Genomic DNA, 13,863 nt, shown 5'->3' on the forward strand with positions numbered 1-13,863 from the left:
AAAGTCTGGCTGAGTTACCCTTGACATATTAGCTGGGGTGGGGTTGTGTACGGAAACTAGCTTTTTGCAGGTTTATCCTGACTTTGTACCCCCATTTTGGCTTCTTGGTACTGGTGTAATGGTTCTGAAATGCCCAAGCCCTGCCAAACAGGATTCAATGTATGTGTTCTGACTGTTAAAATGCTGAATGTTTAATTGGCCTGTATCTAATTGACATAGCCTAACCTACTAGGGTACAAGGGCCTGTAAGTTAGAGTATCCACCAGAGCCTTTTTTTGTGCCACCCTGAGAGGAACAAGGAAAAACATGGCTCCTAGTCTGCCATGGCCGACTGGAAGGGCAGTTTAAAACTACTAACTTGACTTCACCAATTAAAGTAATGGCAAAACCCCAAACTCCCTTTTTAACATATTGTAAGTCACCACTATGGTAGACCTAACAAACCCGAGGGCAGGGTGCTGTACGTTAGAAAGGGAAACATACTTTTACATTTTCCAGCTATTAGGACCCTAAAAGACTAGTAGCTCAATTGGCAAGTACAGAATTACAAGGTGGCGCTCCAGACCTGCTTACTTCTGAAGCCGACTGCTAAGATTGGTACTGTCTGGTATCGATAGAATCAGTGCATTACATCTGATTTAATGGTTAAATCATATGTGATACCACTGATGGGTAAAGTGCAACTCTAGACGTGGCCACTTTAGTTGCCCAAGGTTTCCAGTGCCCGTTTGCTGTTGCAAACAGGGCTTGTCCTGCAGACAGCTTTCGGCCCTCCTGGGGAGACTTGCTAACGACTACCAGGAAAGGATGCAATAGGGGCCTGCATGGAGGAGAAGTGTAACCTCCCTCCCACAAGAAGCCACAAAGGTGTCGGCCAAAAAGGTGAGCTTCAAAGGAGAAGTGCCTTTTGGAGGTCAAATGGGTGACACTTGGGAGAGGACTCTCTAGTGTTAAGGCAGACAGGCTGGCACTGGGGACAGGAGAGGAGAAGACAGTTGTCAAACCACTTTTTCCAGGGGCACCTCTGGGTGTGGGCTAAGGAGCTCTGAGAATTGAGAGAGGGGTTACCCTATCTTGGGAGTGGGACGGATGGTGCATCCTGGGATAGCCAAATGCCACACTTCCCAGGGTGTGGTCATCAGGAGGGGAGGGAACCTGGTAGCCCATTGGCTACCAACCTAACCTACACTGAGGGCATTTTTTGAAGATAAACAGGGCACACTGCGCACTCACACTTCAGATGCCGACCGACTCAGAAGAAGAACTGACCTGCTGCACAAAAAGCCCATTAAAGAGAGGCTCCACCGACGAGGGCAGCACCTCCTGCACCTGATGGCTAGCGAAGAAAGGGGCTGTGCCTGCTATGTCCTGCTCAAGGAGAAACAGCCTCCAGAGACCAGTCAAGCCAAGAAACCTCCATGGGCCAGCAGACTCGCCTCCTGTTCGCAGCACAGGGACACAACAGCTGAAGAAGCCAGCTGGGGCAAGTTGGTAGCCCAAAGTCTTCAAGGCGCTATCACAGCCGCCGTGCAGCACTGAAGACCAAGACCTGACACACTGGGCTGCAGCTCAGGTCATTAAGCCCATAAGTGCTGTCAGAGAGTTGCTGGGACCCTCAGAAAGAAAGTTGATACCTTAGGAAGGATTGGCATGGGACCACAGCAAAGGTCAAATGGTAGTCCAATGGCAACTGGACTTCGGTCAGGCCGGAGAGGACTTCGTGGGACGTTGACCCTGAAACCAGGAACCCATCATCACTTTTGAGGACTGAGGAATACTTGCAGTAAAATCCCAGTCGACCGAGATGCATCCACAGTATCTTAGAGCACCTTCAGCATCGTACATCCCTTGCATCAAGACCACTCCATAAGAATTCATTTCAACACAAATATAGCGGCTTGAACTGTCAAAGGACTGCTCCTCCTGTGAAGGTAATTTATTATTGAGGGCCTTACTGGCCCCCTGACTTCCTCCCTGTTGGAGGTGGGCACCGTAAGTACTTCTAACTGACTGCATTGACACCCAGACTTTTTCCTGAAAAAGTTTCAAGTCTCCCAATTTGTTGATTTTTACCAGACTTGTTCGCAGTTGACTTATTATCATTTTTAAATTCTATATTTCCAGAACCCTCCAGTGGATGAATTTTGTTCTAGCGTCTAAAATCTTATAATATTTCAGTCTATTTCTATAAAATGGTGTCAGATTTGAGTGTTGTGTTGATTTCTTCTTCAATTGTATTGGTACTATTTAAGTAGTTAACACTTGTTCCTTTGTGTAAGCCTTGCTACTCAGTGCCAAAGCTACCCAGGATTTAGCTGAGGGGTTGACAGACGAAACCCCAAAGGTCCTAACGGGGTAGGTAAGTGTATTACACGGTAAGGTTGCACAACCACACCTCATAATACACTCAATTTCCTCATAGAAGCGTACTGAGAAAACAGACTCTATGATGGCCTCATTTTTGAATGGCTGAATGCAAGAAATAGTTACTTATTTGTAGTACAGGTTCTGTATCATAGGACTCTTCATTGAACTAGCAACTAGCACCCTTCTAGGAAAACCAAGGGCCTGCTAGAGGTAAGACAGGTGGCCTTAGATTCATCATTCTTGTAGGCATTTGCAAGGCAGCCACATCGCAATCAGTCTATACCTTCACAGGGTGTTATTGCTTTGATTCTAATGGAAACATTAACAATGTAAATGTCAAGCTATAGAGAGAAACGTATTTGGTTAGTTGGGTAATCTCACAGAATACTCTTTGCATGTAAGCCTTGTGAACACAATGAATTTCCTCAAGCTTCTTTAAAGTGCGTATATCAGGCTGAACGCTTCCCTCAATATTATACATGTTGGCAACAAGTTAGGTTGTAGATTGCTACAATATAGTTTGTGAGAAAGGATTATTTGGAATTTGGCAGTATAATATTAGAACAATGTTGCCACTCATAAAATGCTGAAGGGTGGTTCACATTATATAGACATATTGGACTACCCCCCTCCTCTCTGGTCTTCTGATATATGGACAAGCATATTGATTTCAAGTATTCTAGGGTCCACATAAATAGTAGGAAATTACTGTAATATTTTATATCTATCAATGAAGATCGTATGATGCACAATGGTCCTTGTGCTTTCAGTTGTTTCTGGAATTGAAGTGCCCATATCTTATCACAACCAAATTCTATTTCTTTATCTTCAGTTCCGCAAAGAGCAGTCTTGTCAGCATGGTTTACTCCACAGCACTAAGCATACCAGAGTTGGATGTTTTGAGGAATCTCAGGGCAAGCCGATAAGGGCTGCTGCATAAGGTCAAACTGCACTGCAAAATCATGAGCTGAAATTGTAATTTCACACTGCAATTTCCTATAAAGATATAATGCAGCACTTTTGCTAAGTTTGATCCTAGATTAGTTTTATCCCCATCAATGTGGCTCTCTGCATCTACCTACTGCTCTGAAAGGAGAGGTTTAATTTTTTTTACCTGGGTAGCCAAAGATTTCGTCAAAGGTCCTCATATTTTCTGCAACAATACATCACCTACAAGGATGTGATACTTTAGGTACTGATTGGTCAGTAAACTTATGCTCAATTAGGAGATTTTTAAACAAGGTGGTGCAAGTTTAGTTGCCTTGTAAATCCACAGCGGTACAAAAGGCGGTGGTGATTGACGGAGCATCTGACCTAATCAAACACTCACACCCAGTCAAAAGATCTGGGTTTAATCCAACTCCGTTCTTTAGCTCACTCTGCCACCCCAGTTCAGACATGGCCCTCTGCAAATCAGTCTGACCCTGTGCCTCATGGGAACAGTACAGCCCAAACTGCCAAGCCATGCCTTCCCTGGACCGAAATCAAGCTTCCTAGGACCGGTTTCTGGCATTTCAGCTGTCTTCAGCCAGGCTTGCTTGAATCCAGTGGCAAAGTGAGCAAGGGACTCACGTCTGAGCATACCCTGCCAACTTATGGTGAACAAAGCGGTACAAAAGGGGATGGTGATGGACGGAGCATCTGACCCAATCAAACACTCCCACCCAGTCAAAAGATCTGGGTTTAATCCATCACCGTTCTTTAGCCCACTCTGCCACCCCAGTTCAGACATGGCCATATGCAAATCAGTCTGACCCTGTGCCTCAGGGTAACAGTCCAGCCCGAACTGCCAAGCCATGCCTTCCCAGGAGCGGAATCAAACTTCCTAGGACCGGTTCCTGGCATTTCAGCCGTCTTCAGCCAGGCTTGCTTGAATTCAGTGGCAAAGTGAGCAAGGGACTCACGTCTGAGAATACCCTGCCAACTTATGGCGAACAAAGCGGTACAAAAGGGGGTGGTGATGGACGGAGCATCTGAACCAATCAAACACTCACACCCAGTCAACAGATCTGGTTTTAATTTATCACCGTTCTTTAGTCCACTCTGGCATATGGCCATGTCTGAACTGGGGTGGCAATCAGTCTGACCCTGTTCCCATGAGGCACAGGGTCAGACTGATTTGCATATGGCCTTGTCTGAACTGGGGTGGCAGAGTGGGCTAAAGAACGGTGATGGATTAAACCCAGATCTGTTGACTGGGTGTGAGTGTTTGATTGGGTCAGATGCTCTGTCCATCACCACCCCCTTTTGTACCGCTTTGTAAATCCACAGGGCATTGGTAGGCAATCTTTTAACATCAATGGATGCATGTACTGGACCATATATTTAATGTCTTCTTACATATCAAACCCAAAACTGATTGAGTGCATCACTTTACAGGTCATGTCCAGACCTCTCATTGCTAAGGAAGGGTCATTTGTCGGTTAGCAGATAGCAGCGAGCCAGTTACTAATTTTTCCCCAATACAGTGTGGTAGACAATAGTTACTAACCACAAGGCATTGCCACATAGGAATAATGAAAATAAAAATTGCACTAAATATCTGAAGACAAACGAGAAAGAAGAATTTGCTTGCTATTCAGCATGTCATGAATGGTATAATTTTACATTTTAGTGCATTGAAGTTGCATCCTCTATTGAGAAATAACCACAAAAGAAAGTGGACCTGAAAACAGACAGACAGAATGGCTAAAAATGTAACTACACAATCTCTGATCCTGCCGGATAAACAATAGAACCTCAAACTGCTAACATCAGCTGTACTGTTCCCGGTCCTCCAGGCGAAGACAACCTGCCCACAATGCATTCGAAGGTTTTAAATAACTTATTGACAATGCTCTAGTGGGTTTCCACTCAGCGGTCCCTTTTACGATAAACTGATCAAGTTTTATTTTGTAATGGTTTTTAACCAAACAATTAAGAATATACAGTCTGATCCTACACTGTAGGAAAATCTATTTATTCATCTCTGAAACATTAAAACATGTAGAGAAAGCTGCAAAAATGTTTTCAACCATTATAGTAATGAGTAGTGGGCAAGACAAAGACTGATGCAGGTATGTGTTCTGCAGTTATTTATTTTTATTGAACTTGGAACCAATGTAGATTCAGTTCCTAGAATATGGTAAAAAACTAATTCTCGTTTTTAGGTTCTTGCTGAAGTGGCCAAAAAGGAAGATATTTGTCCAGCGTGGGCATCCTCCTCAAACCTACAGCTTTATGTAATTCCCAGTTACCAGGCTTGACCCCGGAAGCTCTTACATTTTCAATTACAAAATGTAATTTTAGTAGTTTCTAAATTAAATTCTGTAAATTAAAATGTGAACTTTTCTGAGTTCCAACATGTTGGTTTGGAAATATGGTTTTGAATTTGGCAGGATGCTTTGAATAAGAGCAACAAACTATCTCCACTTTTATGTTTCAAGCATTGAGTAGCAGATGGGATCACTCATTAAGAAAAATGAGAGTTGTGGGCATGAGTGAAAACAAAAAATGAAAGATGAGTGAAGACACTTACTACCAGCTGTCATGACTTCATGTTCCCTTTCTTCTTCCTCATCTTCTTGTTCAGGATGGCCTTCCTCTCTTTCTCTCTCTGCCTGTTCCTCCAGTTCAGCTTCTTCATCGATGGTTCGGGCAAATGAGTGCTCTTGAGTATCAACATCTGCAGACTCCTGGTTTTCAGACACCTTTTTATAGTGATTCAAAATACATGATGAATATAAACTTCCATTCAATAGATTTCGATGATTCCTTTAAGTGGGTGCTAATTTTCACACGGTGTAGCAATGAGTCGGGCCTAGCACTCAATCAATTCAATTAATATGTCTTTCTTTAATACAAATCCACAAAACCAACACAAATCCACAAAACCAATAGTTGCACAACACAAAAACATAACTACAACAGGAATTGAAGAAGCAACATAAAAAATAAGACAACTGTATAATGTTAGCAATAGTGTGTTTTAAATAAAAACTGTTGTATTGAACTGACCAATATAGAGAGGGTATTTAAAATCATAACCGTGAAGTGCATTTGTCCACTTTAGTGTATAGGAATAAGCAAGGAGCAGTCATAGGCTACTACGAATCTGTTGCACAACTGTGTCACCTGTTCATACTCCCAATTCACTGGTAGAGGTTTCAGGTAGGCAGCTTCAATACAGAATTTAAAAGTTATCCTTCTAGACTATTCAAGAGAAGAAAACAAGCAGCCAAGGTTTGAAAAAGCAAAGCTTTTTAAAGCATGCTTCACTTCCCACTCCCCCCCTCATTGCCCACTTGACATAGTACCTGGTGATATGTTTACTAGATAGTATTACATATAATTTTTAAACAAAACCTTAGTGTTAATGTGTGCATTTGTGAAATAGACCATTCAAACAGCAAAACCACAGGAAAAACATAGGCACTGTTAATATAGGAACAAAATGATTAGTTGTATGAATTAAGTCTAAATTAAAGTGGAAATTTGTGTACTGACTTAGTAATTTGTTGATATTTCATTACTTGAGTGGGGTATCCATAGATCCAAGGCTTGCTCTATACATGTTAAGGTGGCATAATGGGTAGGAGTGACATATCAAAATGTGTGAATGGTATCGTGGTGAAGAACAGGAAACTTACCTTCATTAACGCATTATCTGATAGAGACTCTGTCTAGCTGCAGACTCCTAACCTTTGAATTTCCCAGGCGTCAGGCTGGATCCAGAAACTTTTGCTGAGCAACAGCCCTTGCAAACAACGTCGGGTGGCTCCATTCGGCTCCGTGAGACGTCTTCGGCAGCGTTTGTTATGAGGTTGCGGTTCCTATATAGGTGCTACTCAGGCACGCGGACGTTGGTACTTTTAGTTTTTTCCACGCCAGAAGCGCAGAGCCACGAAGTAACTGACTTAATCATGTGCAAAACTAGGGCCCTGAAAAGGAGAACAACCCTAGCCCTACAATATCAGCCCGCAAATCGGGGAGGCATGGGTGGGGCTGTAAGGAATCTGCAGCTAGATAGAGACTCTACCAGATAATGCATTACCAAAGGTAAGTAACTTGTTCATGTGATAGAGACTTCTAGCTGCAGATTCCTTACCTTCGAATCAGATACCCAAGTCATACCGTCCCGGCGGTGGTTTGCGGACTCATATCCTAGACTAAACTGTCTTGCAGGACTGAATGGGCAAAATGTCTGCCCCTACGTGCTTGCCCATCAAGGCAATGACTATTGAACAAGGGAACCCGAAAAATAACTAAGGACCTCGGGGATCTAATACTATTATGAACAATGGTCTTTAATGATTAGACTCTGAAGAAAAATGAAATATAGGCCCAAATGGGTACTATAATACTTCTAAGTCCAGCCGGACAAAGAATTTTAATATCAAATTTAAAGTTACATTTTCACAATTTAAACAAGAAAAATACAGCTGGGAGCAGTCCTGCACCCAATATTTGAGAACCAGAAAAATGAATGAACAGTTAAACATACAAAACAAAAGAACACAGGCAATAGTTGGAGCATTGGGGGCTTGAACTATTTATACAGTGAAGCAAGCTAGCCCATATAGTGACCACATTAATGAAATAAGAATGGTAATTCATGGCACTAATCATTATGTCGACGGCGTTTCGATCCCAAGCTCATAATTAATGGGGATCATCATCAGGACTACAACAATAGATTTGCCTGGTGTTTAACTTTAGTAATTTAAATGCCTTGAGGGGAGTATGCCTCCTGCCTACGGCATCTACGATGTCCAGCAGGAATGTTTGGATGTTCCTGCTATTACACCAGGCACCACAAGCGCACCACCGCCGGCACCACTGACGCGAACTATTATCAGAAGCCCATTGCGGTATTTCGGATGAATTGTTCAGACCCCCCAGGATATTGCGGCATGGATTAACAAATTTAGCGGCACAAATATGGAGATTTAGCGGCACAAATATGGAAATTTAGCGGCATTTTTGCAGCACTTTATTTACTTCCTAATCATTCATTTTCAGCCTTAAATTGATGAAAACTGTTTTAGCAGAGTATTCCAGTTTGAAATAGGCATGTTTGAAGCGCCTGCAGCTCTATGCGCTATAAATGTTTGTGTCAATGGTTTAAAATATGCTCTATATGCAACCAATATGCCAAAGGAATTTGTTAACAAGAAAGGACAATTCGGCATTTCTAAAGTAGATACATACATATATATATATATATATATATATATAAATATATATATATATATTTGTGTGTAAAAAGTGAGGTACTTAAAAAAAAAATTAAAGGTAAAATATATCTGAATTGTAGTTTTGCTTGATCAAAATCAAATACAGTAAATGATAGACTTTAAACAATCATGGCAAACTTCTGAAAAACTTTAAGTGTTCACTCGACAGACTTTTTCCGACTTATACCCACAAGGAGATTGCTACACAGAATTTGTATGTGTCACCCAGTCTTCCTTTAGGGGCAAAAGGAGATTCCTTCACATGTTTTCCCTTTATGACAATCCTTGTCCCTTAAAGAGGCAGGGACAGCAAAACACTGCATAGTGTGAAGGGCTTTGGTAGGAGCATACAGAGATCCTCTGAACTGCTGCCCCCACCTCATGGTGCTTGTGCTTTGCGAATGCCATAGAATCCCTTTGAGTAGCTGGTATGTCATGAAATGGTTTGTGAGTGCAACTGAGATCATTATGCCATGTGCAACTTAGAATGTATGTTTTGCATATTCTGCTTTGCGGTGGCAAAGCTGTGGTTTTGGAATTGCAGGTTTTGCGACCGCTTTCTGTGATACAATATTGCAATGCTGTGGTAGCAAGCAGAAAGCAATATAATTCCTACTTAGAATGCATAGGTCTCTAGACAAATGACTTTTCGAATGGCAAACATGATAGCGGCACCTTGTTTACACAAGGAAACACCAGAAAGTACTTTTTAAGTCCCTGCTTATTTGAAAATGTGAAACCGGTGGTACAAGGGGGACCTAATTTCCAGAGCAGGACAACACCTCTGAACATCTAGCATAGCTGCCATAAGTTTCTCAGGTCCACATGCCACTACTTAGCCCAGTCAGTTTTTTTTTCCAGAACTCTGGGAGTTGTAGTCCGAGTTTTATACTGGGTTAAATAACACTACAAGTCACAGAATTGTAAGATAACATCGAGACCCCTAAATAGTCGGGCATGGACCTGGGAAACCTGGCAGCGATTATCTAGTTTGCTACCAGCTGACACAATTCCTCCCCCTCACTGAACCCTGCCAGTGACGCCAGAGCACAGAGGCGCCGAGCCTGCATGTGACCACAGGGGAGCCTGGACTCTTGCTTAACCGAAAACCACAGGACAGCGCACAGGAAGTGCTGGCGCAATTGAAGGACGCATCTGCCTGTCCCCGTGGTATCAGGAGCCAGCCAGCCCAGCGGCTGCGACGCAGGGGGTGGGAAGAGCACACATTGCGAGGGCAGAGGCTTTTTTCAATTACTCACCTCTCCAAATCAGCAAGTAGGATTGTACGGCACCACGTAGTGGCGTATGCGCTTACAGCCAATCAGAGGCCATCATTTTGTTTGTGTTCTTTCGAGACCTTTTTTCGCGGCCGAAAAATGAAATATCGCGGTCATTGCACTACTTAGCAAATTTCGCGATTATTTTGCAAATCGCGAAATGCTGGAGGGTCTGATTGTTTGGTCCCAAGAAGCCCATCACGGATATATTCCGGCCGAACCCGTCAGTCCGCAAGTTGCGCCCCACCGTTCGTAACTGTTCATTCATTTTTTCTGGTTCTCAAATATTGGGTGCAGGACTGCTCCCAGCTGTATTGTTCTTGTTTAAATTGTGAAAATTTAACTTTAAATTTGATATTAAAATTCTTTGTCAGGCTGGACTTAGAAGTACTATAGTACCCATTTGGGCCTATATTGCATTTTTCTTCAGAGTCTAATCATTAAGGACCATTGTTCATAATAGTATATATGCACATCAAGGCAGTAATGTTTTGCGAATGTGAGCAAAGATGCTCATGTTGCTGCCTGACAGATGTCTTGGAATGGAACACCCGAAGCCAAGGCCATAGTCGCAGCCTTCCACCTGGTGGAATGGGCTCTTAATTCCTTAGGAGGCTGCTTCCTTGCAAAGGCATAACAAATCTTGATGCAGGGAACGACTCAGCAAGAGATGGCCCTTTTCTGCACTGGCCTTCCATTCTTTGCTCCCACATATCCCACAAAGAGTTGGTCATTCACCCGGAACTCTTTTGTACGTTCAAGGTAGAACGACAATGCTCTTTTTGGGTTCAATCAATGGAGACGCTTGTCTTCCTCAGAGGGATGCGGGTGAGCAAAGAAGGTGGGCAAAGTGGTGCACTGATCCAGATGGAATGGGGTCACAACCTTTCGCAAAAAGGATGCCCTGGTGCGAAGCACCACCTTGTCTGGAAAGGGCATAAGATAAGGAGGCAAGCTGGATAATGCCTGCAACTCACTCACCCTCTGGGCCGATGTAATCGCCAATAAGAAGTCTGTTTTGATAGTCAACAGCCGGAGGGGACAATAGTGCAAAGGCTCCAAGGGAGCACACATTTGGTAAGCGAGGACCAAATTAAGGTCCCACTACGGAATGACAAAGGGCATGAGTGGAAACCAGTGAGCCAGCCCTTTTATAAATCTATTTGCAATAGACTTGAAGAGAGAGGGTTGGTCGGTCAATCGCAAAAAAGCAGACAGAGCATAAAGATAACCCTTGAGAGTTCGCAATGCGGAGCCTTGCTGGGCAAGGGTTGGAATGAATAAAAGGACAGTAGAAAGAGAAGCAGAAAGAGGGCCAATGGGCCTTTCTGTACAGTATAATATACATTTCTGCCAACAGCCAACAGCTGGCGTAGACCATCTTAGTGGAGGACCGCCAGGCCACCAGAATACCATTAGACTTTGGGAGGAAGGTCAAAGGCTGTCAACTGTCGCCGCTCAATCTCCATGCATGGAGGCATAGAGTTGACATGTTTGGGTGGAGAACCCTCCCCTGCTGCTGCGACAGAAGATCCTCTCGAAGGGGCAGCCTGATCAGAGGATCGACATTCATTCTCAGAAGCTCTGTACACCAGACTCTCCATGCCCAGTCTGGTGCCACAAGAATTACTTGGGATCGGTCGCCCCTGATCTTCTTCAGAATCCTGGGTAGTGGTGGTATGGGCGGAAAGGCATACAACAGGCCTGAACTCCACTCGCGGCGAAAGGCGTTGCCGAGCGTTAGCCAACCTTGGAAAGTCTAGCTTTCTCTTCAGAGGGGAACAAATCTAACCAAGGTTCTCCCCACTGCTGAAAGAGACCTTGCACCAGCTCTGACTGGAGACGCCAATCGTAATCCACTAGGCATCAAAGGTTGACTTTGTCTGCCCTGGCATTCAGAGAACCTGCCAGATGTTGAACAACCAGGGTTATGCCCTGCTGTCCTAGCCATGTCTAGAGATGAAGGGCCTCTCGACAAACGGTCCATGACCTCACCCCGCCTTGCTTGTTGCAGTACCACATGGAGGAGGTGAACACCTGCACTAGCTTCCCCTTGAGAGAGGGAAGAAATGCTTTCAATGGCAACCGAATCGCTCGGAGCTCCAACAAATTTATGGTGGAGCTTGGAATCCACCGGAGACCAGTATCCCCGAGCTCCAAATCTCCCAGATGGCTGCCCCATCCTAGAAGTGATGCATCTGTCACGACTGCAAGAGCTGGTTGGGGAAGGGGGAGGGGTCTGCCGTTGACCCAATTGCAGTTTGTCAACCACCACTACAGATCTTTCTCAGTTCCTTCCAAAATCTGACCCATGTCGGTGAGATTTCCCTGATGCTGTGCCCGTTGGAATGACAAGTCCCACTGCAGAGCCCCCTTACGCCATCTTGCGTGTCTTACCAACAAGGATGCAGGAGGCCATGAGGCCCAATAACTTCAGAGTCAGCCTCACCGAAATCAAGAATAGAGGCTAAAATATCAGAATCATAGCCTGAATATCCTGGACTAACTGATCGGGAGGATAAGCCAGAAACTGCACTGTGTTTAGAACAGCTCAGATTGAAGGAAGCGTCTGAGAAGGAGTCAGGTATGACTTCAGCACGTTTATAGAAAACCCCAGCTAATTCAGGAGGTTCGCCATAGTCTGAAGGTGGGAGACAACTGCCTGGGACGAGGACGCTTTCAACAGCCAGTTGTTGAGGTAGGAGAAGACAAAACCCCCTAACCTGCGCAGATGAGCTGTGACCACTGCCATCACCTTGATGAACACCCGAGGGTCATTGGTAAGGCCGAATGAGAGCACAGTAAACTGAAAGTGCTTGCGGCCTACCTTATCTGCAGGTAACGCCTGTGGCCCGGCAGGATGAGAATGTGAAAATACGCATCCTACAGGTCCAACGCTACCATCCAGTCTTCGTGGTCTAGGGCAGACAAGACCTGAGCCAGAGTGAGCATTTTGAATTTCTCCTTTTTGAGGAAGAGATTGACGGTCCAAAGATCTAAAATGGGCCTCAACCCCTTGTTCTTTGTAATCAGAAAGTAGCGGGAATAACAGCCACTGCCTACTTCTGAAACTGGGACCCTTTCTATAGCTCCCTTGGCCAAAAGAGCCGTAACTTACTCTTGTAGCAACTGTAAATGATCCTCCGTCTGCCGTTCCTGACTTGGTAGAATAGTGGGAAAAGAAAAGAAAGGTAGAGAATAGCCCTCCTGGACGATCTGCAAAACTAACTGGTCCAATGTTATGGATCTCCAGTGGGGGAGATGATGTTGTATTCTCCCACCAACTCGAGTAGTGTGGACCCGCAGAATCATCCTAGGAATGCATGGAGGCTGCAGCTACTGGGGGCGATGTGGTAGATGACTTCTGGCCTCCATTCCGAGATCGGAATGCACCGCGTCCACATCCGCACACAGCTTGGGCAGTCTGTGCGGGATGGCGGCTGGGGTAGGGCCGATGCGGCTGGAAACCCCTTCTGTTGCCACGAAAGGGGCGAAAGGAAGACTTGGCACGAGAAGTAGAGGAAAGGCCCAAGGATCTGGCCGTAGCACGAGAGTCCTTGAACCTGACCAGGGCAGAGTCTGTCTTTTTCCCAAAAAGGCAGGTTCAATTGAAAGGCATGTCCATCAAATTAGCTTGGACATCGCCCGAGAAGCCAGTGGTACTAAGCCAGGCGTGGCGCCTTAGGGCCACCGTTGTTGAAATCGATCTGCTCAGCAAATCGTTCATATCTAACCCACACCGTGTGGCGAATTTCGCTGCATCCCTCCCGTCTTTGACAGCTTGGGAGAGCACACTACGGGCCTCCTCCGGGACTTGTGGCAGCACTTGCGCAACCGTCTCACAAAGTGAATGGGAGAAATGGGCCAATAAGCATGCGGTATTCACCGACCGCAATGCAAGGCTGGAGGAAGAAAACATCTTCTTCCCAAGTGAATCCAACCTCTTGGATTCCCTATCCGGAGGTGTTGAAGGGAATGCGCCTTGGAACATAGAGGCCTTGGGA

At 44.8% G+C, this 13,863-nt stretch overlaps 1 protein-coding gene across 6 annotated transcripts in view; it reads right to left on the minus strand.

Annotated features, from left to right (window-relative positions):
• Positions 1–13,863, minus strand: part of HERC1 (HECT and RLD domain containing E3 ubiquitin protein ligase family member 1) — a 2,088,313-nt gene that overhangs the window by 1,801,900 nt on the left and 272,550 nt on the right. For all 6 annotated transcript variants that reach the window (XM_078685198.1, XM_078685199.1, XM_078685195.1 and 3 more), the window contains exon 22: positions 5,885–6,056. In XM_078685198.1, the coding sequence (XP_078541324.1) occupies positions 5,885–6,056 (172 nt within the window). The remainder of the gene's footprint in view (positions 1–5,884; positions 6,057–13,863) is intronic.

The sequence above is a fragment of the Lissotriton helveticus genome, chromosome 3_2 (assembly GCF_964261635.1).
Source record: "Lissotriton helveticus chromosome 3_2, aLisHel1.1, whole genome shotgun sequence".
NCBI lineage: Eukaryota > Metazoa > Chordata > Amphibia > Caudata > Salamandridae > Lissotriton > Lissotriton helveticus.